Here is a 27,728-nt window from a genome sequence, read left to right on the forward strand (position 1 = left end):
GAGGGATATTTATTTATTTGTTTGTTTAATGTATCGACTGTACTTTGTTAATGTCCTGTCATTTGGCAACGGTGGTCCAGCAGGCGTTTTCAACCCTCATCTACTTGCAAAACGTAATAGCTTATTTAAATCTATAGGGCTCTGTGAATGGCACTCGGGAATAGTATCATAGTATCCGGACTGTATCATTATATTGTCAAATGAAAGACGCCTCCTCCAGTCGCTACTTGACGTCAGGGTAGATCCCGCAACTATTGCATCGAAAGAGAATTGCGGATAGATAAAGAGGCAGATAAGGACCATCCGTCCGTAGGAGCAGACGATCAGGTATTGCATTTATTTTAAGTTTTCCTCGAAGTCAGCGGATGAAGTGTATGAACTGATTTAAATGTAGTAGCAGAATCTTCTGCAATGCCACTGCAAGCTTTCATGCATGATGTGGGCAATACACTGTAGTCCATGTTGCATAGTAGGAGTCTATGTAAGATAACGTCGATTGAAAACAAACATTTGATCTGTTTTCAGTCTATTCCTGTTAATGCTTCGTTGTCTGTTCCTAGAGGATTGTTAGTGCAGGTGGCAACAGACTCCTGAATGCGCATCTATGCGCAGTGTCTGAACACACACACACACACACACACACACACACACTTATACACGAACAATATGCGTCCACTGGCATAGTGCATTGCTTGTTCAATGACTCGAGATGCGGAGCACTTTCAGATAGTGGTAAGGGTTTTTGTGCATTGCATGTTTAAACATTTTCTTTGGAACCGCCGTTCTTCTAAGATCATAGTTAATATTTATTGCTTTGTTGTATGTGTAATCTTTTGCTAAAAATAATGTGGTACTACTATGGTATACTGATCTTATAGCATGGTACTGAATTATTATCACATTCATATTCCATGGTATATAATAGCATGGAATTTGATACTGGTGTTGAAACACCATTGCCATGGTACCAGGTCCAAAAGGAATATAATAAAAAAACCTTTAAAAAAAACACAACAAATTCCTTGTGTGTTTGCGCACACCTGGCCAATAAAGCTAATTCTGATTCTGCTACTTTTTGTACTTCGTTGCACAGATCTGAAAAATATAACTTGTACTTTAACTGATGTAAGATGTTGACAGGATAAAAGTTATGATATATGCATGACATATTCAGTATATGAGTTCTATGCATTGCTGAATCTTGTTTATTTTGTCAGCTTTGGTTTGGTTCTGTGACGTGGCACTTTTTACGAAACAGGGTACAAAACTGAGCTGTTTTTTCGTTTCTTTTCAATAAATGGTCAGTGAAAAAAAAAGGTGTTTGACCTTTGAAAAATATTTTTTATAAGTTCCAGAATTACAACAATCAAAGTTATATAACCAGTGCTTATCTATTTTAAATGTCTTTAAAGATGACAAAGATGACAGGGAATAAGGAATGACCAAAGACAGATATAAAAGCATAGTAATGGAGAAAATGTAAGTTAATAAATTATATATATAATAAATAATAATAATGAAAAATGAGAATTTTGCCATATCAAATAAAAATATATGACTAATCAAAATGACAGAAAATTATAAAACAAAACTAAATTAGGGGCTTTCTAATAAGAATAAATATAATGTAAAAGTGTCATTTTTTATTAATTTATTACTTTCAAATACTTTTTAGAAAGACTCTAACAAGATAATAACAGGTTGCATAACCTTTAAAAATATTTGCTTGATAATTTATTCAATAACTTTAAATTTGTGTAATCAAATTGAGAAGATTTTTTTTTTTAATTGAAGGGAGTAACAGGGTTTGCACTGAAAATGTGCGCTGAAGGTCAGTCCAATATATCAAAATTAGTGTGTAGTCCAGTAGTCCTGCGATGTCATGATATAAGTGTATGTCAGTTAAACATAGTAGTGGCTCCTCATGTGCATTAATAGTGATGCAAATCACACGGATCCATTTAGACTCATTAGTTTAATGTATAGGAAGCTCTTGAGGACTAAAGGTAGGACTTATGGAGTTAAGTACGATGGATCCTTTAGTTTTAAAGAAATATTTTTCATAACAAAATAGTTTCAATGTTTTTATGAATATGTGAATATGCATTATTTTATTTCTTTTGTGTTTTAATCATCTTGATAACAGAGTCACTAGAGTTTGCCTATAAAAAGTTCATCTCAAAATCTATAAATAACAAAACTGGTCACTGGCTTACAGATGACAATGTGCTCAAGCAGTCCCTGCAGATGCTTAGGCTAAATACAATGCTTTATGCAACCACAAACTATTGGTTTTGCCCATCTTCCCCTGCACTGAGAAGAGTAACAGGTACCATGATGACGGCATTCGCATATGCAGGCTTCAGTAGCGGTGTGATGTGGTAATGCACACCTGAACAATGCCACACTATTGCAGTAAGATTTAATCATAGCCAAGAAACTGAAAACACTGTTCTTCAATACAACCAGGGTTTTTGCAACTTTGTTTTCTCTGTTTTGTGTCTATGTCTAATTTTTTATTAAAGCGATACACTTTCTTTATCATTGGCTTATTCATTGACCTCTACTTCTGTCTTGTTTAGTTCCTGAGTGGAAATCAATACAATGCCTTTAGGAGAGGATGAAAATGGATGGAAAAAGAAGACAACTGATATCAAGGAAAATTATGATTTCAAGGAGGTCTTGGGGACGTGAGTGTTTGATCAATTAATTGCTTGATTTACAATAAAAGTGGCCAGAGCATTGTTTGATCAATCTCAGATTCATTTATTTATATATTGAGTTTGAGTCAATAAGTGTTATTTTAGCATTATGTATATACTATTATAATTTGTATTAATATTTTGAATTAGCTTTTTTTTTTTTTTTTTTCAGTTTTCATTTTAATTCCAGTTAAATTTTTAGTCATTTTTGTTATGCGCTTTTGGCATTTTTATTATTTTTTATATAAATATTACTAATATTTAGGGTTAATTTATTGTCATTTCAGTTTCAGTTTTTATTAATTTTCAGTTAGTAATTTTTGTGCTTCAACTTAAACCTATTTCGGGTTTATTGCCAAAGCAATAATTTTTTCATCTAATAATTTATTTCAATTAACAAACTTTTTTTTTTTTTTTTTTTTCAATTTTAGTTAACAGTAATAATCTTGGTTTGAGTGATTTCATACCTTCTCTATTAAAAGGTCATCAAAACCACACAGAGCTCACGATGACAGGAAAATCAGGTCTTTACAGTGTTTTAGTGAAAAAATCTAAACCACCATCAGACCATTGAATCACACCTGCAACTATTCTATCAACAAGTATTCTTATTCCTAATCTTCTTCTGTAGCTCTGTAGATCTCCTTCGTTTGTTTTAGTCAGTTGAGAATAGCAATATGTCATGTTGGCATTATGAAAACAATATTCAGAATATATTGGCACTGAGTGGCGTCAGAAACAGATCTCATCCATTCTCTGTTGGAGCAGTTGCCTCTTTTTCTCGCTTTGCCGGGTGTGATTAATGACACCTCAGTGTGGCACGCAGCATGGCTTTCATTATCCGTCAATATTGGGAATTTGTTAAATTTACATTCGCATTTATATTATTCCCAGATGCTTTCTTACAAAAGCAACAACAAAATGTCACTTTGTTTTGAAGTCATGTAGACCTGGCAATGCTTCTATTATTCATGAACTCAGTCGTAGTAGAGGACAAGAGAGCGTTCGTCGACCCTAAGTGCACTAGCCCTTTTATGTTGCAGATATATTTATAGCGCGTGCGTGTGCAGAGTGTGTACATTTTACTGTCACGTTCACCGCATCTTGGGCGACATGGCTGAGGACGAGGGCCAGAGAGAGGGATAAACAGATGGACAGACCGATCTGCCACGCCGAATCTTAGCGACACTCAACCAAGATCTTTCACGAAGCACGTGAGAAGCAGGACGGTGAATGCGGGGTGGGAAGCACATCGCCAACCTCCAAGGCACTGCTGAGGGGAAAGTCACTATAGCGTAGAGCTGTGATGAAACCTTAAGACACGCACACACACAGACACATACTCAAGCATATAATATTCATCAGGGAGTTGTTATGAGTGTCTCTCCCCTCCTGCAGCCAGAATGACTGCTATTTCAGATGGCATAACATAATCATTTGGGCATGCTTACTTCAGCTTGAGTTCACATGGCCAGCCTCATGTAAAATCCCTTCTTTGGAGCCATGCATGCTACACAATCACGCCGAATCTTAGCGACACTCAACCAAGATCTTTCACGAAGCACGTGAGAAGCAGGACGGTGAATGCGGGGTGGGAAGCACATCGCCAACCTCCAAGGCACTGCTGAGGGGAAAGTCACTATAGCGTAGAGCTGTGATGAAACCTTCAGACACGCACACACACAGACACATACTCAAGCATATAATATTCATCAGGGGGTTGTTATGAGTGTCTCTCCCCTCCTGCAGCCAGAATGACTGCTATTTCAGATGGCATAACATAATCATTTGGGCATGCTTACTTCAGCTTGAGTTCACATGGCCAGCCTCATGTAAAATCCCTTCTTTGGAGCCATGCATGCTACACAATCAGCAGAGATACATTCTTTGCATCACTGTGGAGCAATTGTCAGTCTTGACCTTTTCTGCACCGAAACCTCAGTCCTTAATACCTTTGTGTTTGACTGTCAGCATAAAGTTTGGACCACTTTGCAGCTTATTCTGGCAAAGAAATGTCTACTTTAACAGAAGGAGACCATTTTAATGATATATAAACTTAAAGTGGCCAAGTGCAGTTCTCTTTATTGCTATGTCTTGTTTAGAGGTGGAATACATTACAGCAAACTGCAGTGCACCTTTAGTTGACGGATCCCACTTTTCTATTTTTGAAACAGTTTTTCCCTGCCACTTTCATTTCCCTTTTAACATGAATACATTTTTTACTTTATTTACAAATATCCTGGATTGATTTCTATGAATTGTAAACATGATAACACTGTACTGTTCAAAAGTTTAGGGTCAGTGAGATTCTTTCCTTGAAAGAAATTAATACATTCATTCAACATTTAACTGATCAGAAATCACTTTAAATACATGTAGGCTATAATTTTTTACAAGATTTCTATTTCAAATAAATGCTTTTCTTTTGAATTTTCCATTCATCAAAGAATCCTGAAAAATGTTTTGCAATTTCCATAAAAAATATTAAGCAGCCCAACTGATAAACAAACAAACAAACAAACAGATAAATAAATTTTTATTGGACTGGAGTAATGGCTGCTGAAAATTCAGTTTTACAGTCACAGGAATAAATTACAATTTTAAAATATATTTAAATCAAAAACAGTCATTTAAAATTGTAATAATGTTTCACAATACTACAGATTTTACTGTATTTTTGTTAAAAATGAATATGCCTTTGTGAGCAGACTGTTTGCGTAATCAAACAGCTGTTGGTCTCCATTGACTTCCATAGTATGGAAAAAAAGACTGTGGAAGTGAATGGGGACCAGAAACTGTTTGTTTACGCACATTTTTCAAAATATCTTCATTTGTGTTCAGCAGAAGATATAAATGTATACAGGTTTGGACTCACTTGAGGGGGAGTAAATGATGACAGAATTTTCATTTTTGTGTGATCTATCCCTTTAAGGTGACTTGTAGCTTCGACATTTCCAGTGCTGACAGTTTTAAGCAATGTGACGTCCGTCAATTCTAATGTAGACATGGTGTTACATAAACTGTTGCGTTGAATTGAATGTGACAATTTATGGTAGAACGGGTTTACACAATTCATTTCATAAATGAAGCCCGTTGTACCTTGCAAACATGACTTGTTTCTTGGTGAACTAAGTTGTATAGCATTACTGTACAAGACATTTATATTTAAACATTTGGCAGACACTTGCTTGTCACATCCATCAGACAGTCAGTGAACAGTCATGTGGACACTATATATATATATAACTATAGTTGTATTAAATATCCTGCATTGGACTGGAACAGTGCAGTTAATTGTAAGTGCTACAATAGAACTATCAATTTCAATGAGCAATTTTAGCTTTGTGCTGAGAGGCACAGGCCATGCTTGTTTTCTTTTGTCAGCAAACAACGAATTCTACAGAGAGCTGAATGAACTGAAGCGGACTGTGCAGTAGGCAAGATTGCTGCAGCGGGGACCTGTCTGCCCCATCAGCAGAAATAAACAGAGAGTAAGAGAGTCATAAATCATGGGAAAGTCCAAAACCTCAAGGAGAACTTCCTTGAGGTATGTTGTACCAATAGCAATGCAGAAGCAATCTGTAAATATTATGGGAAAAGTTAGCCTGCTAATCTTTAGAAGGATGGCTCAAAAGATTTCTGTCATTCTGTACTCGCAGACCACATACTGGTCATAAATCAAAAAGTGCTCTTTGTCTGTTCTGCATGATTAATCTCACATTAATGCAACTATAGACAGAAAATGGAACGGTTTCTCTGCATAGGCAAATCTGTAACCTAGCTTTGTTTTCACAGTGTGATGCGGTTTTGACTAGTTTGCCAGTAAGGCGTTGTTCAGAGTATTTAACTGTATATGTTAACAGAAAGCCTCTTTTCTAAAGTAGATTATGGAATTGGTTTATCCGTGAATTCTGTGAGTGGAGTCAATTGATTTATTCTTGGGAAATTGTATCTGCTCTGGCTTATCTAGCTGCGGACCTGGATTTTGATTAAAAACATGGAAAACGGTTCACAATTGGACACTAGGGAGTTTTTAATTTGAGCAAACTGTGTAGGATTTGCTACAGTATATCGAGAGACTGTATCTAATGTTTGAGTAAGTAGCTCTAAAAAGAGATAAGAGTTGTGCTAACAGTTATTTGCGACTGTAAGCATTATCCATTCTGCTTATTTTCCATATTGCAATTTATACAGTTTATACAAAAGTACATGGCTGTTAGCATAATGAGGAACGGGTGGTACTTTGGAGACTTTGTTATGAAATGTTATGTAAGTGCTTAAGTCATTTCGCTAACTAATATATACAAATAACAGTTTGCTTATCTTGTTTCTGTAAATAGAAGAAGGTCTGTTTTTTGTAAGACATGAGGTTAGTATTTGAAATTTGTGATTGTTTTTCAGTATTTTTTAGTGTTGCTGTTTGAAAACGGTGATATTTAGGAAACAAAATGGACTGTTTTTATTTGTGCCCTTTCAAATCAGAATTCAAACATCATTTTGACTTTACTGTTTTGTTTTTGGTTTAGTCATTCAGTGTTCATCTTATTTACAAAGTGGGCAGAAGAGGTCAACGTGCACTGGTTGCTATGGAGACAGGATATTTGATTTTTAGACGAAAGTTTATGTTTATGTGAGTGTCACAGAAGTAAGATGAATGAGCCTTCTGAGCTGTTTTTGTCTGGAAGCTTCTTTTGTTGATTTAAACTCCCAACCTTCCTAAACAAAATGAGAAAGGTGTTTTGAAAGAAGAATTTGTGTTGACTACGATTAGTTGACCAGTTTTATTTGGCGAGTTTTGTCAAGTTGTTATGATGTCAGAGTTTTTTTCAGTCAGTAGTAACGACCAAATCTATACGGTTTTCTAAGTGAGTCTAAAAGTACAGAAAAAGCTCCCCAAACAACCTAGCCTTTTAAAAGACATCCATAAAAAAAAAGAAATCATGGCCACTCATGCTGCATTTTTATTCAATTATTAATCACAGCTTGTTAGAGTGAGTCTGTGTGATTCAGAGAAGGTTTTTAAATGGCTTTTTTTTACAAGGGATATCAATCAATTTTATCAATATTTGCTGAGAAAAAAAATTATTTTATAAATTTAATGTAAAAAATGTAACTGATAATTCATTGTGGCAGATGAAAGCATAATAGATAAAAAGTTGAGTTTTTTTCAGCAGTTAAATTAATAATGAGAGATGTCTATTTTTTCTGGCACTAAATCTTTGAAATGATTGGATTATTGCTTTACAGATTATTTTCCAGGTCAGGTACACTGGTTAAATGAAATGCAGTGTCAGTATTACTTGAATAACTCTACTTGACATTCTAAAAGAATTGTGTGTGTGTGTGTGTGTAGAGAGAGAGAGAGTTCAGAGAGAGAATCTTCAGCTTTTATTAATTAAATTAGAGTTAAATTACTTATATTTTTATAGTTATTAAAACAGTGAATTAAGAGTAAGTATAATGCAACAGCAAAAATATTTTTAAAATACTTTATCTTTTATGATATCAGAAAATTGACATATAATGACTAGGCCCACACATTTAAACAAATTTCCTATCATTCTCAAAATACACTTGCATGTTTATTTATTGTCCCTCCTCGTGTTTTTGTACATATTTTGAAAGAGTTTTAAATAAATATTAGGTCAAATTTGAATATTTTTAGCTAATCTAATAATGCTTTCAGAGACCAGTAAGAATCTCTCAGCACCGTTGTACGACATTTAAACATTTTATGCAACATAAACAGTGTAATGTAATATAAACATTAATGTATATAACTAGTATGAATGTATGTTTGTAATTTTTCCTTTCAGTGATGTTGTTTTCACTTTTTATTGACACGTAAACTATTTTGTCTCTATATGATTCTGAACCCCTCACTAGAGAAACACTTTACACCATGAGCATTTTGTTAATCTATTTTAGTGCACAGAGCTGCTGTTGGGAAATGATTGGCCTTGTAATATGTCTCTGCGAAACCATTTTCTTATTTACAGACCCAAACACCCACATGGCTGTCTTGTATCATTTCCTAATCTCCATTCTCTCTCCTCTCTTCCTCCTCCTTTACCCACAGGAAGCCATGGGAGGCCTTAATTACACCATGTCTCACGGCAACAGCACAGCTCTCGCTCTCTTCATTTCCTCTCAGTCGCTCTTTCTTTCCTTCATTCTTTCTTCCCGACCTCCATTTTGCCCCGCACTTCCCCCTTTCCACTTAAGGCATGCAGTCTGATAAGTCTGTGATACGAGTCCAGTAGAAAGTTTGTTGACAGCTGCAGCGCTTTATGAGCTGTTCTCTCTCACTAAACAACACTGATGTGATCATGACTCATTAGCATGGCTTCCAGGTCATTGGAGATTTCTGTTTTATTATTATTATTATCTAAACAACAACATATCATAAGTTCCTTTTAATTGAAATCATCCTCATGCAAACAGACACGCTTGCAAGAATATATATATATATATATAAACTGCCTTCTGTGATTTCAAAAAATTGCACACAACACATAATTGCTGAGCCCAAATTTCCTGTTATTCTCAAAATGCCCTTGCATGTTCACTTGTTTTTCTTCATTATATATGTTTTACACATATTTTGAAAGAGTTTTAAATATTAAGTCAAATTTGAATATTCAAATGTTTTTAAAGGTTTTTAAAGTTAAGAACAAACGTTCTTCCAGTAGCGTGATTAGAATGTCATTCAAAGTTATAATGTTCTCAAAAGATTACAACAAAAATGTTATTTATACATCATTCATGAAACTTTTTTTCTGAAATGTTTCATTTTGATGCTTGTCTTTCAATTTTTTTATGTTACTACTCATTTCAGAACGTTCAGAGAACGTTTAACAGTAATATTCCAATGATGTTTGTGAAATGATATAATGGAATATTCCTTTAACATTCATTCAACCAAGAAAAAAACGTTTAAAACGTTTAAAAAAATAGGATGTTTTGATTGTACAAAGAACCTCAGAAATAACGTTTCCATAGCTTAATGGGTACAAAATGTTCTTAGAACATATTTTTGTTAGTTGGGTATCTGTATTCATATTTAGATGTTATTTTTGAATAGTTCGAGACAAGAAGAATTAAATGTTTGAAATGATTATTAGCATTTTAATACTATATGAAATTTATTCTTGGAAGAGAGGAAAAGAAATTTCCTCTACTGTCATTTATTCTCTGACTTGTTTATTTCTCTTTTCCTTAGTGGCAAATTGTATGTTTAATTGCTCCCTCTGTGATTAAGAAGGCAGTTTAGGGAGTGTGTGTTTGGGACAGCTAGATTATACATGACAGTGCTCGTTTTAACACACAGGCTTTGTGTTTAAGGAAGAGAACAAGAATTAATGTTTTGGCTACAATCCTGTAAAAACCTGAAAGGATGCTCGAAATAGGACAAACACACACCCAGATGCCTAAACACATGGAAACATTCCTTGGATGATTAAACAGCTTGTGCTGTTTGTCTTTTTCTGGCTCTACCTGTGTCCCTTTGGAGGATGCAGACTTACAGCACACCGTTTCATCTTTCCCCACCAGACAAGTCTGACCTGATCAAATCTCAGCCATTCACAATATTTCTGTTGCACAAACAACACACACAAAAAGAAAAATACTCTGGAAAAGGTGTCAGCACTGTTTACTTCCTGTTACACAACAATCAGGGTTGAATTACCACTGAAGGGTAAAAATCACCTTTTTTTCTGCTTTTTCCATCAGTGATGTAGAAAAACGCCAGTGCATTCACTTTTAAAGCTGTTCAGAGCTACACTGTTTTTTGAAATGAATGAATACTTTTATTCAGCAAGGATGCATTAGACTGATCAAAAGTGACAGTAACAACATTTATAGTATTTCAAAAGATTTCATTTTCAATAAATGTAATTTTTGAACTTTCTATTCATCAAAGAATCCTAAAAAATAAATGTACCACGGTTTCCACAAAAATAGTAAGCAGCACAACTGTTTTCCATAACAAGATAAGATTCCATAACATCCATAACAAGAAATGTTTCTTCAGCAGCAATTCAGCATATCATCATCATGTGACACTAAAGACTGGCTGCTGAAAATTCACCTTTGCTTAACAGGAATAAATTACATTTTAACATATATTAAAAAAGAAATGTGCTATTGTAATAATATTTCACAATATTACTGTTTTTAATATATTAAATAAATGAAGCCTTAATAAGCATTAATAAGAGACTTCTTTCAAAAACATACCAAAATCTTACAGACCTCAAACTTTTGATAGGTAGCATGTTATTTTATGTTGTTTATTCCTGGTTGTTATTTTCAAGTGTATATACATATTTAAGGCAAACCCTAGATTTATATCATATATTGGTGGCAAACTTGACACATAATAATTGCAATTGCAGTTTTTATCATGTAATATTTACAATAAATATTTAAAACTCTTTATGTAATTAATATCTTTAATATTTACAATGACCATTATCAAAAAATATATATATTTTTTAATAATTAAATTTGATTATGCTTACTGGCTGATGTTAATAATCTTGAATTAGTGGTCAATTAATTAGCCTAAGTAGGTCATAGAGACCGTGAGTGCATTTACTTTTGGGAAATGCAGCTCTAGTCAATATATTGGTTAATGTCTACTTTCAAAGCAAAAACTTAAAGGTCCACTGCGGGAAAGTTAAATATCCACTAACTCCATCTTTCCTGTCCTCCAGGGGGGCGTTCTCTGAGGTGTTCCTGGCTGAGGAGAAGAAGACCCAGCGACTCGTGGCCATCAAATGCATCCCTAAGAAAGCACTGGAGGGCAAGGAAAACAGCATTGAGAATGAGATTGCTGTGCTACACAGGTCAGAACTGACTCTCTAATGATTTACAGCATAAAAAAAAACAGTCTAAACTGGCTAGATAGTCAGGATGGACACCCGGCGGATCAACCATCTAAAACAGCTGAGGACCAACTTGGCCTTAGGCTGGATTAAGATGTTAATGTTTTATACAGGACAGGATATATTTTTCATGGAGAGAGCCAAACAGAGGAAACCTGTAGTCTGCAGTGTACTGAACTCCTTGATTACAGGGCCAATAGCCGATGACAGCACTGTTTGAGATCATGCGAAACCATGTCATGATTTGTGTGCAGATATAGGACGGGTGCTGCCGAGAGCTTGACTCTTTGTGAGGTTGTGTTAAGGATAAATGGCAGTCAAGATGCTGAAAGGTGTCTTCCTTTTCCTCTTTAAAGCCAGATTGCTCTTTGAGAGACGAAAAGCTCTTGTAAATGCTATCTGTGCCATAAAAATGTGCTATAGCTTTAGAAATTGTAGAAGTGTGTGCACCGGAAATGTCAAGAGCACTGGAGATCGTCCTATTTTTAGTGTCTCTGTTGTCAGGGCAACAGCACACACAGAGGCTGAGATGGTATGGAGGTTCCCTGCAGCAGTATTGTGAAAGAGAGGAAGGAAGGGACCAAAGAGGAGGAATAGGAATAGAATTAAGAGAGAGAGATTCCCACCATTGGTGTGAAAAACTGTAATCAAAGCATGCAAAGCAGGAAACCATAAGAGAGGAAGTCAAATGGAGATGGAGCAAAATGTTATTAATGTTTGATTTGAGTATAGCTGGTGTAGAGACTGAGAAAGTGCATTAAAAATAGGGAAGGAGGAAGGAAAGCCATTATGAGTAGAGCGTGAAAAGATCTTTAGAGCAATGCAATAACATTAAAGGGGTCATATGATGCGATTTCAAGTTTTCCTTTCTCTTTGGAGTGTTACAAGCTGATTGTACATAGATAAGATCCCTGAAGTTGCAAAGACTAAAGTCTCAAAACCAAAGAGATATTCTTTATCAAAGTTAAGACTGCCACGCCCCCCTAAAACGGCTGGTTCTAACACGCCCCCACATATCTACCCCACTATGTGGAAATATTTGCATAATGCACCCAAATATTTGAAAAATAATGTGGTTTTTTAACATTAAAGCATGTCAACATATTCTGTTACACCAAATACACAAAATAATGATCTTTAAAAAAGCATCATATGACCCCTTTAATGCTCATATTACATTTCCTTACAGCAGTCTAGTTATTGTTAACAAAAACTAAAAATATTAAAAATAGGTTTCAGAATTGAAATAAAGCTTAAATTAGATTAGAAAAATCCAAATAAATTAAATTAAATTAAATTAAATTAAATTAAATGTTTGTGCACACTTGGGAAATAAAACTCATTAATTCATTCAATTAATTCATCCAAAAATGTAAATGTAAAAGATTTAAATGAAAAATAGAAATGAAATGAATAAGTTGATGTACTAAAATAGCTAATAAATAAGTTGATGTACTAAAATTGCTAAAACTGAAATAAAATAAAAGTTACATAAAAATAAAGAAATTTTTTAAAATTAAAATAAAAAAAATGTAAGTTACATAGAAATATAAAAAATAAACAAAACAAACACACATATCAAATAAATTACTAAAACGTAAAATTAAAATGAAAACTAAAAAAAAAAAAAAAAAGTTAATACCAAATATTTATACATACTATAATAGTATATAAGTAATATTAAAATATCACTGCCTTATAGTCAAGTAAATCAACATAAACACAATGTAAAATATGAATTGCATCCTGTTCAAGTTGAACCCTACAAGAAAAGCTAGACTTTCTGATGTTCTGGTCCCTAGATAATGTAATGATCTTAGACCATTTTACTGTCCTTCAGCTGAAATAATAAGTCTGACCGCCAATTTATGATCTAATCATTGGTGTTTTCTTTTTTTTTTTCAGAATAAAACATGAGAATATTGTTTCACTGGAAGACATCTTCGAAAGTCAGTCGCATTTGTATTTGGTCATGCAGCTGTGAGTTTTTCTCAGCACTCACAACAACATCAACCATAGTGACATACTTTACTTAGATACTGGCTGATGTTGGTTAATCTGCAGTGTCAATAGAATTCTTGTGTGATTGTAGTAGAGGTGCTAATTGTAGTTTGTTTGTGTGGGTCTTCACAGCGTATCGGGGGGAGAGCTCTTTGACAGGATTGTAGAAAAGGGCTTCTACACCGAGAGAGATGCCAGCAAACTCATTCGGCAGATTTTAGATGCGGTGAAGTATCTGCATGATATGGGCATTGTGCACAGAGACCTGAAGGTAAAGCTTACCGTTTCTTTCCCTATAATTACTCTCTGCCTTTCTAACCAGGCATAATGTGACATATTATTCAGCATGCAATCTGTCCTCACTGAAAGCCAAATACTGCCACGAAGGGACAAAATCACTGACAAAAGTGTTTAATGTTTAATATTCAGCTGTGTGGAGCTGAAAATCAGACCAATGAGATTTAACAGTAGGTAGTGCTACATAACTTGACAGAAATAGGCTGTGTTTGGAATAGAATACAAGTGTATTGCTTACAGTACTGCATGCTGCACAGTATACTAATTTATTTTTAATTAGTCTATTTTTCTAATAGTATTTTTTTTTCTTTCAAATTTGGCTGGGTGGTTAATAACACATTTTTCTGTGGTGTGATAAACTCAGAACACATATTTAATATTGCTTTGCACAGACTTTAATGTTGAAAATAGTTGTTTCTTAATATTCTTACGGAAACCGTGATACAGTTTTCAATTCAGGATTATTTGATAAATCTAAACTTCAAAAGAACAGCATTTTTTTGAAATAGAAAACTTTTGTGACATTTGAAATGTCTTTACTGTCACTTTTGATCGATTTAATGCATCCTTGCTGAAGTATTAATATCTTTAAAAAAATTGTACTGACCCCAACCTTTTGAATGTCGGTGTATATCGCACATTTTGGACTTTTATAAAAATAGTAAGAGTTTTATAGTAGTATTCTATTCCAGACATAGCCCAAGTGACCAATAAAATTCCCTGTTGCATGCTATTTGTCATGGATTGTCATGAGAAAAACATTTGTCACATCTGATTACAACATGGTGTTACACATATGAAAAAAGTTCACCAATGGCTGTCCATTAAATGTAGCAAGATATGACTTGATTTAATGTGATTGAGGGGAAATGACGTTCAGCCGATATTAATTCATTCTCTTTCTGTGCAGCCAGAGAATCTGTTGTACTACAGTATGGAGGAGGACTCCAATATCATGATCAGTGACTTTGGCCTGTCTAAGATCGAGGACTCAGGAAGTGTGATGTCAACTGCCTGTGGAACACCTGGATATGTAGGTACGAGTGAGGGCTATTTTGTTTTCTGCCTTTTTCATTCTATATCTTACCATCTTTAGTAAGGGTCAGTAATGTGTCGGTTTTTAGAGGCTCTCAGTCGTTTGAAATGCTGCACAGTGTCAAGTGTTAGCTTCTTTAAAGTGCCTCTTCGATGCTGCCCTCATTCTCTACAAAGCTCAAAAGGAAAGTGAACTAAACAGAAAAAAGGAACACTGAAAGCTTCTCTCTCTCTCTCTCTCGCTCACTCAATCAGCTCCAGAGGTCTTGGCACAAAAACCATACAGTAAAGCTGTAGACTGTTGGTCCATAGGAGTGATTTCTTATATTCTGTAAGTATTCCTTGATCTGTCATATCACAAATTGTGCATATTTATTTTAAATATTTATTTATTTATTCATTGTCAATTTTTTAGGAATTTATTTAATTGATCTGATTTAATTTATTAAATGTATGTAATTATTCGTATTTATGGCCAATCCATATTTATTGATATATTTATAATGAATCAACAGAAATCAATATTTCAATCTTAATCAATATTTAATATTCATTCATTTATTTGTCATATCAAATATTTGGTTTGTGCATATTTATATATTTATTGTTTGTCAATTTTTATAGGATTTTTTAAAATTATTCTTTATTTATGGTCAATTTTGTTATATTATTTGTTTGTTTGTTTATGGTCAATTCTTATAGGAATTAATTTTTTTATGTATTATTCATTCCAAATTGTAGTCAGATATTTAAAATGAGTAAATATAAATCAATATTTCAATCTAAATCAATATTTCATATTCATTCATTTATTTGTCATATCAAATATTTGGTTTGTGCATATTTATTTATTTATTTATTGTTTGTCAATTTTTGTAGGATTTTTAAATAATTTTTTATTTATGGTCAATTCGGATATTATTTTTATTTTTCATTTTTGTTATATTATTTGTTTGTTTGTTTGTTTATGATCAATTCTTATTGGAATTAAATTTTTTTAGGTATTATTCATTCCAAATTATAGTCAGATATTTAAAATGAGTAAATATAAATCAATATTTCAATCTAAATCAATATTTCATATTCATTCATTTATTTGTCATATCAAATATTTGGTTTGTGCATATTTATTTATTTATTGTTTTTCAATTTTTATAGAATTTTTTTAATTATTTTTTATTTATGGTCAATTCTGATATTATTTTTCATTTTTGTTATATAATTTTTTGTTTGTTTGTTTGTTTATGGTCAATTCTTATAGGAATTAATTTTTTTATGTATTATTCATTCCAAATTATAGTCAGATATTTAAAATGAGTAAATATAAATCAATATTTCAATCTAAATCAATATTTCATATTCATTCATTTATTTGTCATATCAAATATTTGGTTTGTGCATATTTATTTATTTATTTATTGTTTGTCAATTTTTGTAGGATTTTTAAATAATTTTTTATTTATGGTCAATTTGGATATTATTTTTATTTTTCATTTTTGTTATATTATTTGTTTGTTTGTTTTTTTATGGTCAATTCTTATAGAAATTCATTTTTTATGTATTATTCATTCCAAATTATAGTCAGATATTTAAAATGAGTAAATATAAATCAATATTTCATATTCATTCATTTATTTGTCATATCAAATATTTGGTTTGTGCATATTTATTTATTTATTTATTGTTTGTCAATTTTTGTAGGATTTTTTTAAATGATTCTTTATTTATGGTCAATTCGGATATTATTTTTATTTTTCATTTTTGTTATATTATTTGTTTGTTTGTTTGTTTATGATCAATTCTTATTGGAATTAAATTTTTTTAGGTATTATTCATTCCAAATTATAGTCAGATATTTAAAATGAGTACATATAAATCAATATTTCATATTCATTCATTTATTTGTCATATCAAATATTTGGTTTGTGCATATTTATTTATTTATTGTTTGTCAATTTTTATAGAATTTTTTTAATTATTTTTTATTTATGGTCAATTCTGATATTATTTTTCATTTTTGTTATATAATTTTTTGTTTGTTTGTTTGTTTATGGTCAATTCTGATATTATTTTTATTTTTCATTTTTGTTATATTATTTTTTGTTTGTTTGTTTGTTTACGGTCAATTCTTATAGGAATTTAAAAAATTTTTTACGTATTATTCATTCCAAATTATAGTCAGATATTTCAAATGAGTAAATATAAATCAATATTTCAATCTAAATCAATATTTTATTTATTTGTTTGTTTGATTGTTCATTGAACCAAATAATAAGAGGGATAATTAACAGTCAGTCGGTTGTTATTACAAAGCTATGTCTTTTGCAGCTTATGTGGCTACCCTCCGTTTTACGATGAAAATGATGCCAAGCTGTTCGAGCAGATTCTCAAAGCAGAGTATGAGTTTGACTCTCCATACTGGGACGACATCTCTGACTCAGGTAGATCATTTTGAGATGTTCTTGATACAAAAGACCGCACCTGTTGAGCTCAACTGTAGGTTTTTAAAAATAAAAATACCATTAGTGATGTAACAACGTTGAGCTGAGTTCATTTTTATGTAATGTGACTTGTCTGCAAATAGGAGTGCAGACAGTGAATAAAAAACCTTCTCAAAACTACTGATGAGCTCTATCCTGGGCATTTCTATTTTCTTGAATATTGTTTGACAAACATATTGTTGATCACATCCCATCCTAGCCAAGGATTTCATCAGTCACTTGATGGAGAAAGAGCCGTCTCTGAGATACACGTGTGAGCAGGCTTTACAGCACCCATGGTAGGATTACCTAAAAATAAGTGTTATTTTTTTACTTTATCTATGATCATAATATCCTTTTCCTCTTTTCACGAAAATTGTATTATTAACTCATCCCCCATCTCTGATTTTGAAGGATTTCTGGAGACACGGCTCTCGACAGGAACATTCATGAGTCTGTCAGCGCTCAGATCAAGAAGAACTTTGCTAAAAGTAAATGGAAGGTGAGAATCCCACTACATCATCCACATTTTGCATTTCCAGCCCAACAGATCTGCGTGACGTTCTTCAAATATTGCTTACTTGGTCTGTCAAGAACAACTTGCTATATATATATATATATAGAGAGAGAGAGAGACTACTACATCACTCACTGGCAAACCCAAACACAACAACAGAGTAAAGTGCAATGCTATTTGGCCCTAAAGAGAGAGAGAGAGAGAGAGAGAGACATTCTAGAACTGTTATAGGATTTTCTCAATCTCAGAAATGTTCCCAAAGATGCTTGTAAACATATTTTAGAGGCACGTTATTTCTTGCTCTTGTCCCCGTAGCAAGCATTCAATGCGACAGCAGTGGTCAGACACATGCGGAGACTGCAGCTGAGCACCAGCCTAGAAGGGCCGAGCCAAATCACCACCACCAGCCCCTACCACAGACACCTGCTCCTGCCCGCCAAAGAGCTCGACCAGGAGGAGGACGAGGACGAGGAGGAAGATGAGAACAGTATGTCTGAGAACATTCTCCAATGAAAGTCACATACTATCCATCCTAAATAGAATGCAGGAATTATTAGGTCCCAATTTTAGTACATACAACCCATTAAGAAAGCATGAGCATGAGGAGTTTGTGATGGATTTCATTTGACTTTTTTTTTTTTTGTACAAAAATAGCAAGCACCACAGCATGTATTAGATGTATGAACCTAAAAGCTAATATTGAATTTTAAGATAATTGATAAGGTAATGAGTAAAGTAATGTGTTTGAAGCATTTTTTACTGGACTGTCTAGATTTCAGGCTGGTTCCAATCATTTAAATGTTTGTTCGTTTGTTCATTTATTTATTTATTTAGAACGTTTAGTCATTTTGTAAAGAATTATTGTTAAATATATGAATGGAAATTTCTTATATATTTTTATTGTAATGTTGTAATGTTTTATTGTAAAAATTTGTCTAATGCATGTTTCTTATTTTAAAATTCTTTGATAGTTCCATTAAAATTTTGATGCTTTTGATATTCATATGGCACAAAACACACACACACACACACACATTAATATATATATATATATATATACTCCTCAATAGTGGCATTAAGGCTTAATATTATGAAATGTGCATTGTGCATAATTAGTACTCTAAAAAAAAGTTTAATTATAATTTTTATAACAGTAAGTCTCAAGCGATATGTCAGTACATATGTTAATAGATTTGAACTAATATTTTATATATTTCTTAAATATTACTTATATTTCTAAGATCCTGTTGCTGTTCATTTTCACATAAACTTTAATGTTTAGGTTCCCCGAGTGGGGACGGCCGTCGAGGCAGTGCCGATCGGGACAGTCTCAGAAGCTGTGCTTACTGCTGCCGACCAACCAGCAGGATCTGAAGCAGAACCTAGAGGAACCCTCACATGCACGTCCACCGCACCAGTCTGACCCGGAACACAGAGCTTTCCTGGTAACATGCACTAGATGGAGCTAGTGCTGCTGGTGGGACGTGAGAGGAGAGCATCATTGTTCCAGACATTCAGACTTGGGTATTTCATTGACACATATGTAACTTCTCTATCATTTTATTTTGTCCGATTAATATTTCTGTACCCCAACCAAAGACAACAATATGTTTAATTTGTGCTTTTATGTATGGTTTATTGAATTTTTTTTTTTTTTTTTTAAAGAAAACGTTCAGGTCTGTACCCCGTAGCAATTTGGACTTTCTTGGAAAGCCACTAGTTAATGTCTTAATAAATATTAATGTCTTAAGGCCCACTTGCTCAGGCAATAAATTCATGAGGAAACAAGATGGTCATATCTTTAAGACATTTTCACGCCTTAATCCATTGTGGTTTTGTTTTGTAAGGTCTGTTGGGTAGAATGGTCCATGTTGTTGATTTTGTGATCTGGTTCAGACTGCAGAAGTGAGCTTACTGAAGTCAGAGCAGGAATATTTCCAAGCTGTTACGGAGATCACATGATCTTGTTGTTCATATGAAGCAGGTGGACAGAACAGGGGTTAATTATGAAGAGATTTGAGCCACAGTCCAATGTTTTTATTTTATTTTTTTTTACACCCAGATTAAATGCAATATCAAACCTAGATAATCTCCGTTTTCAATAAAGATTTCTAGTTTTAGAATTTATGGGGCAAAAGTAGTCTATAGCTTTATAATAAGATATATATATTTGCATATAAAATATCCAACCATTTGAGTTTTAACATTAACAAACTAATAAATTAATGTAATGCATATTTGCCAGTCATACCGTCATGAATAAATGAAACGGGGAAGATTTTTGCAATATTACTAATAAATGTGTTTTAAATACACAATAGCCAGTTTATATATTTATCCTCAATAAATCCAATTTGTTTCAGTCTCATGCATTTAAATGAAAATTGCCTGTTCCGCAACTAGCCATATTTTAACCATGTTCATACCTTTATTTTTAACTGAATAAATTTCATTGTTTTCACAATTACCAGCTTTATGCTGTTTCTAAGCTATTTAAGTATATGCATTTTGATTACGTGATTATATTTAAATAAAATCCCATAGATGCAAATAGTTAACAATAAAATATGTAATTTGAGTGCAAAATCTTACGTTTCATTTATGTGTGACCGAAAAATATGCATCACATTAAGTTTACTACTTTGTTTATACTAAAACTGTGTAATCCAAATGGATGGAAATATTATGAGCAATTCAATTATATAAATCTTAAATTTGGGCCTAAGTGTAGTGAGAAGGCATTACATGCACACTCCCGTTATGCCGCAACATTATGCCACCTTTTAAGACACCTCATTTTGGCCAAAAATATATGGCAGAGTGTATCCTTTGCTTCCAAAGCAATCTCATTATGCAGTGCAACAAGGAAATACATTTATTTCATGCCAAGTATACTACAAATACATTAACATATTTATGTACGTAATAAAAATACGCTGCAATTGTACTATTAGTATACTAAAGTCCAACTAAAGATATTCTGAAGTATATTTAATTGTGCTAAAGTGGAACTATTGCAAGTATACTTTAGGTACACTTTAAATATCTTGCATTTAAAGACCAATATTATTCAAAGATCATACAATACTCCTCAATAGTGGCATTAAGGCTTAATATTATGAAATGTGCATTGTGCATAATTAGTACTCTAAAAAAAAGTTTAATTATAATTTTTATAACAGTAAGTCTCAAGCGATATGTCAGTACATATGTTAATAGATTGAGCAATTCAATTATATAAATCTTAAATTTGGGCCTAAGTGTAGTGAGAAGGCATTAGATGCACACTCCCGTTATGCCGCAACATTATGCCACCTTTTAAGACACCTCATTTTGGCCAAAAATATATGGCAGAGTGTATCCTTTGCTTCCAAAGCAATCTCATTATGCAGTGCAACAAGTTTAGTAAATATATTTAACTAAATAGTTAAAAATAGATAAAAAGTATCAGTAAAAATACTATTTAACCCAGTATTTGTGTATGTAGATTTATGCTTTTTCGAGTATGCCGGCATCAAATTGTTGCTATGAGCAATTCAATTATATAAATCTTAAATTTGGGCCTAAGTGTAGTGAGAAGGCATTACATGCACACTCCCGTTATGCCGCAACATTATGCCACCTTTTAAGACACCTCATTTTGGCCAAAAATATATGGCAGAGTGTATCCTTTGCTTCCAAAGCAATCTCATTATGCAGTGCAACAAGTTTAGTAAATATATTTAACTAAATAGTTAAAAATAGATAAAAAGTATCAGTAAAAATACTATTTAACCCAGTATTTGTGTATGTAGATTTATGCTTTTTCGAGTATGCCGGCATCAAATTGTTGCAAAAAACTGTTGCAATCAATTGTGAGTCGAGTGTTGTATGCGCTTCACATGAGAGGCATTATTTGTTGTAGAGTGTTTGAAATCACTCACTTATGAGATTCCGAGATTAGGATTCTGCCTCGGAAGGTTTTTGGAACAAATGCTGATTAAGTTTTGCAACCAAAAAGATTCATTTTTCCATGATTATCAGTTATTCCATGTTGTGCATGTTGTGTGAGCTGATTGGTTCTTTTGTTTGGGTCGCTGGCCATAATCTGTACTGTTCTTCTGTGCAGAAGACGTCTAAATATTTGCATGACCTCGTAAAAATATGTTTACAAGAGCGATGAAATTCCTATCTTTACTACAATACTAATTGCAAAATAAGACAGACTATTGCTGTCACAAGTCATTGTGAAATTTTGACACTTAATCTTTTGTTTCTTTTTCTATTTCTTTATAAAATATACAAGTTATGTTTTAAAACAGAAATGCTGATTTAACATTATCTTAAGAACTCAATACTGGCATTACTTTAAAACTGGATTACTGCAAAAAGAACAATGCAAGAACATTTATCACCTTGTTCACCAGTATATCATATCCGTGCCAATTTGAGCACATTGCTTACTTGAAGCCAACAATAATATATATATATATATATATAAGTATTTTGTTTTGCTAATGGACCCCTAATATTAAAGACATTTTCCTTTTAAACATATGAACATTAGTCTTGAGTTGACACTCCATCTGTCTGATATAGCTGTATTTATCATTTATTTGCATAAAGTAAATGTTTAGTTTGTCAGAAGTGTTGTCAATCTTGAAGCCAACAATAATATATATATATATATATATATATATATATAAGTATTTTGTTTTGCTAATGGACCCCTAATATTAAAGACATTTTCCTTTTAAACATATGAACATTAGTCTTGAGTTGACACTCCATCTGTCTGATATAGCTGTATTTATCATTTATTTGCATAAAGTAAATGTTTAGTTTGTCAGAAGTGTTGTCAATATAACAATTTATTTAACATTTTTATTTTTAATGTAAAATATTTTTTTTAAATTTTCATTTAATATTTATAAAATTCAATCAAATTCTAAAATATGAAGTACATATATAATTAAAATATTTAATTTTAGAACTGAGTCAAACCCAAGTGCAATCAACGATGTAATTAGTATAAAAATGCAACAGTCTAATGAGCAGTTCAGCAATCAGTTCATTATGGTAATTATGCAAACTGCCTCAGAAGGGCTGATTAAATATCATTAGGAGTCATCTATGACTTACTTTGGCTTTGAAAAGTACTATAGGAAGTAACACCCCTGTTTTGGGGTAGTTAATTCCTCCCTTGATCGATTATGACATTTTTTTTCACATGGCGCACACTTCAGGAAGTGAAGAGGAGACACAAATACAGTATGTGTATTATACAAACATGATGTATACTGTACATATATTGTATATCTTTTTTGTAAAAGCTACAAATGTATGGATGCAATGCATCAGGTGTTATCAATGGAGTTATGAAGAGCCAATGATTTGTACCCTTAAAATATACAAGTAGTAGCACGTTATGAATAAACACTCCTTGTCTATGCATTGTGTGTTCAGTAAAATCTTTGTGTACAGTGCAAATAAAGTTCACATCAGAGTGCTATGCAAAGGCAGACTGTGGTTGGTACTTTCAATTGATATACTCTAAACTGTCAAAATCCCTTTATTTAAAGACTACAAAATGTATAAAACATATTTACAAAAAACTAAGTGGTGTTGTTAGCTGAAACATGTGAGATCAGAATCATCTGATTTATGTTAAAGTCCCCATGAAATCAAAATTAAAGTTTTTTGGGTGTTAGTGTCAATGCGTTAGTTTTGAGGTTATCTATAAGGCAGTGTGCTCCAAAACAGTGACAAAATTCGCATTTAGAAGATATAAGCATTCAAAGCTTGCAGTTCGTCACTTCCGCCAAAACGGCTCAACGAATTTTTTTGACGTCACATCGTACTTCTGCTTCTCATCAAACTTTCTGTCCAATCAAATGCTCTCTAGAATCCGAAGCCCCGCCCCCTACACTATAAAATAGACGCTGAAGCCGCGGCTGAAATCGGTTACTTGTCCACAGAATTAGTATTTTCTGTACAGTGAATGGCACGTAGTGCACTATATAGGGGATAGGGAACGATTCAAACAGTGTAAATATGCTTTCAGTTGAGGAAAAAAAGAAGTCTGGTTTTGCGCTGTGTCACGCTAACCACCGCACACACACTCTGCTCCGGTCCAGAGACACGATAGCACGGAGCGGATCACATGCGCAGACCACAAAATGTATCGGAGCTATTTGAATTCTACACAGAATGCTATATTTTATTGCAATATGGATGAGATTATGGCTGGCATACCCTGTCAAATGCGGCTTTACGGAGCTCAACGGCTCTGAACAGCTTCTTCTTTGGAATTTTTTTGCGTATTCTGCTCTCTGAACGGCTCTAGCCCAAGCTGTGATATAAACGAACGCTATTGGCTATTTTAAAAAGGGGCGGGGCTGCTTGATATGTCCCGCCCTGTTCAGTTAAAATGACGTCAACACAGAGTAACGCTGCGTGTTTCTAAGCATTTCAGGGGGACCTTTAACATCGCATGAGTGGAAAAGCTCTTAAAGGAACAGTTCACTCAAATTTAAATTGGCTGAAAATGTACTCACCGTCAGGCCATCCAAGATGTAGGCGAGTTTGTTTCTTCGTCGGAGCAGATTTGGAGAAATTTAGCATTGCATCGCTTGCTCATCAATGGATCCTCTGCAGTAAATGGGTGCCGTCAGAATGAGAGTCCAAACAGTAACAATAATCCACAAGAAATCCACATGGCTTAAGTCTGTTTAAAGTTAAAACACCTCAATGGTGGATTTGTTTATTAGAACATGCAGCTTTTAAAGTTAAAACACCTCAATGGTGGATTTGTTTATTAGAACATGCAGCTTTTCACTTCACAAGATGTTAATTGATGGACTGTAGTCTTGTGGATTATTGTGATGTTTCTATCAGCTGTTTGGACTCTCATTCTGACGGCACCCATTCACTGCAGAGGATCCACTGGTGAGCAATTAATGTAATGCTAAATTTCACCAAATCTGTTTAAGAAACAAACTATTCCTTTAAGTAAAAAGCCACTTACACAGACAGTATAAATCAACAATATCTTATCTGTAAAGGATCATTTTATTATATTGTGTGATAATGTATGTTGTTTAAAAAAAATGTGTAGGGAAAACTATGCATTATGTATGTTATTTTAAATAATTAAGATTGCCTGTCGAATCAAATAAGTCAAGAAATGTAGAGATTGTAGAGATGCTACAATTTGTAATTTACAGTGCCAGTTCATTTGTCAAACTAAATGGAAAATCAAATCTGAAACTGCATTATGGGATACAGTGTTCCCATAATGCAGTTCTTTTTGTACTGCACATTTTGTTAAATGCACTAGTGCACTATATCCGAAACTAGTTTGCATATTTGAACATACCAAATGATTTACATATAACATAAGACAAAAGTGGAAAAGATTGCTGTCTGATCATAAAAGTATATAATCTACAAATATGGGAGATCAATCATTTCTATACTCAAACACTAGATACAGTTCCAGTACATTGGAGTTATTCTGTTCTTGTGTGTTTCTCTCACTGGTGCAATTAAGGTGAAATCTTATTAGACCATTACAAGTGCTTAACATGTGACATAACATTAGCCCACATTTTCAACATTCCTGTCCTCAACATTGGTTTTTCACAATCTGTGATTTCATTCAAAATCCAAACCCCAAGCTTTCTAAAAAAAAAAAAAAAACTAAAGAACTGTTCAAATCAGCAGCTGGAGGAGTATCAACACTCCTGTAGATCAGTGATGTAAGGTGATACGTGATTACAGCTCTTTCTCCACTGCACTTGTGATCGCTGTCCTCTTCAGGCTCTCTTTCACCCTGATGAACTCAGGTGCGCACTTTGACCTTTCTCTCTGCTCTTCGGTCTCTCTCTCAAACTGAGAAGAAGAATTATTATGGCTAAATCAATTCTGAATGAGGTGTTGGTGTATAGGTTATAGTACCTAGTGTGCAGGGGAGACCGGGGGCAATTGTAACACTCTCAATTACTCCAATCAGAAAACAGCTAGAGTGATGACACTTAATCTGCACATGCTCAGCAGGATTCTCTCTCTGCCTGTGAAAAAGGAGCACAATCATTTAACCTCAGCAGAAGTTTAACAAAATACTGATTTTGAGGTATGAAAGTATTTTTCTTCTGCTGTTTAAAGTTTAGATGACTGCGAATTTTATCTTACATTTTATCACTATAGGTTATTGATAAAAAATTAGCATGAACAACCTAGGCTAATATAGGCATGGCTAGCTAGCATACAAGATTTTATCATGGCTGCAACATCAGGGGCAATTGTAACATTGTGTTACAATTATCCCCGAGCCACATGGCTCAGTGTAAGCACCTTGTTTGTCTCTGTTGACATACTTTTCTGTTAGAAAATTTACATATTTAAATGTAAAACTACATTTAAATTTGCATTAGATAGGCTACCACAGCAGTAAAGTGATTACTTTGAGGTAGGCTTTTCTTTGAGAAACAGTGGGTTAATATGACTTTTTTTTTAGTGGTACAGTTGCCCCCAAACACTGTTACAATCGCCCCCACCAAGGAGGCAATTGTAACACTCTGACTTCTTGCATTTAATTTAATATTATAGTCTTGTCCTTATTATTAGTGAAAATTGTATTAATAATTAGTGCACCTATTTGTTTCTTGTATCAAAAGATGACTAGCGTATTTCAAGTAGTCTGTGAGTTGTGAAGGAAAATGTAAAAATGTTACAATTTCCCCTGAATTACGATTGACAGCACATTTTTCGGAACCCAAGATCAATGTGATCTGGACTTGAGATGTAAAAATAACCAAAATAACGGAGCATTCTGTGTAATTTGGATTACTTCCCGGCAATTAAAGGCCTTATTAGCGTATATCAAACAATATTGTCCATTCAACACTGATATTGTATATAAATACTAATTTTGATATAGTTTGAGGAATGGTATTTCAGGTTTTACCTTCTCTAACCTCATCTGTCTCTTCAGTAACTCCTGTTCCAGTGGTGATTTCTCCTTGTCCTGTTTTATGTCTTGTTTCAGAGCTTGAGCTCGGTTTCTCTGTTGCAGAACTCTCTGCAACTCTGGCTTCTCCCCCACCACTGCTCCTCTGATAGATGAGATAAGTGTTATTATATTGCATATAATAGAAATTGCTCATTCATTGCAATTAAAAGGAATCTAGGATGTGGACCCTTAAGGTCAAGATCACCCTTTAGAACAACCTTAACATGTTAATTCTTCTATTGTATTACATACAGTATAAATGGATGAATAATGATTATAAACTATTATATTTAAACCATTAAATGATTACAAATATGGTAACACTTTACAAGATTCCATTAGTTAATGCATAATCCAACATTAACAATGAGCAATACACTTGTAACGGTGTTTATTCATCTTTGTTAATGGTAGATATTCAAAATACTAAACGCTTCATTGTTCCATCAAATAAATAAGTACAATTTTGGATTATAATAATGCTCTAGTTACAAACTGCACACACAAGTTTGGGTTTACTGCCATCTGTTGGACAAAACATTTACATGCAAGAGAGATTTAAACTCAGCAGTCCCTCTGTGGGTACTGTTTGAAGTGAGATTAGGAATTGGGTCAGGTGATAAATTAAGGCTGCAACTAAGCTTGTTCGTGCATAAATTTTTTCAAACTCAAATTCTGGGTCAATTTCCACCTTTTGTGTGTAATAATCAGCTCTCTCTGGAGTTCCCGGTGGCTCTTGGATGCTTTGACGGGATTGTGGAGCTTTTTGGGCCGGATGAGCTCTTCATAGTAACCACTGTCCGTTTGCTCAGG

At 33.4% G+C, this 27,728-nt stretch overlaps 1 protein-coding gene across 2 annotated transcripts; it reads left to right on the forward strand.

Annotated features, from left to right (window-relative positions):
• The first annotated feature begins 241 nt into the window (after positions 1-241).
• LOC107708108 (calcium/calmodulin-dependent protein kinase type 1-like) lies at positions 242-20,028 on the forward strand. 2 transcript variants are annotated; one of them, XM_016512256.1, is made up of 12 exons: positions 242-327; positions 2,583-2,690; positions 11,423-11,554; positions 13,499-13,573; positions 13,727-13,865; positions 14,802-14,928; positions 15,182-15,257; positions 17,255-17,367; positions 17,627-17,705; positions 17,821-17,908; positions 18,239-18,410; positions 19,206-20,028. In XM_016512256.1, exons 2-12 carry the CDS (start codon positions 2,605-2,607, stop codon positions 19,295-19,297), a joined length of 1,179 nt encoding a protein of 392 aa, XP_016367742.1. In that variant the 5' UTR covers positions 242-327; positions 2,583-2,604; the 3' UTR covers positions 19,298-20,028. The 2 variants fall into 2 exon arrangements, with proteins under 2 accessions (XP_016367742.1, XP_016367741.1); XM_016512255.1 differs by lacking the exon at positions 242-327 and adding an exon at positions 690-732.
• The last annotated feature ends 7,700 nt before the right edge of the window (positions 20,029-27,728 follow it).

Source organism: Sinocyclocheilus rhinocerous, unplaced genomic scaffold, assembly GCF_001515625.1.
Source record: "Sinocyclocheilus rhinocerous isolate Xijiao unplaced genomic scaffold, SAMN03320098_v1.1 scaffold113, whole genome shotgun sequence".
NCBI lineage: Eukaryota > Metazoa > Chordata > Actinopteri > Cypriniformes > Cyprinidae > Sinocyclocheilus > Sinocyclocheilus rhinocerous.

Excerpts from the sequence above, each read along its gene's own strand:
- LOC107708108 (XM_016512256.1), top strand. The coding sequence starts at position 2,605 with ATGCCTTTAGGAGAGGATGAAAATGGATGGAAAAAGAAGACAACTGAT. Across the intron at positions 17,368-17,626 it reads GGACGACATCTCTGACTCAG|CCAAGGATTTCATCAGTCAC; the intron begins GTAGATCATTTT and ends ATCCCATCCTAG. Across the intron at positions 18,411-19,205 it reads CGAGGAGGAAGATGAGAACA|GTTCCCCGAGTGGGGACGGC; the intron begins GTATGTCTGAGA and ends TTTAATGTTTAG.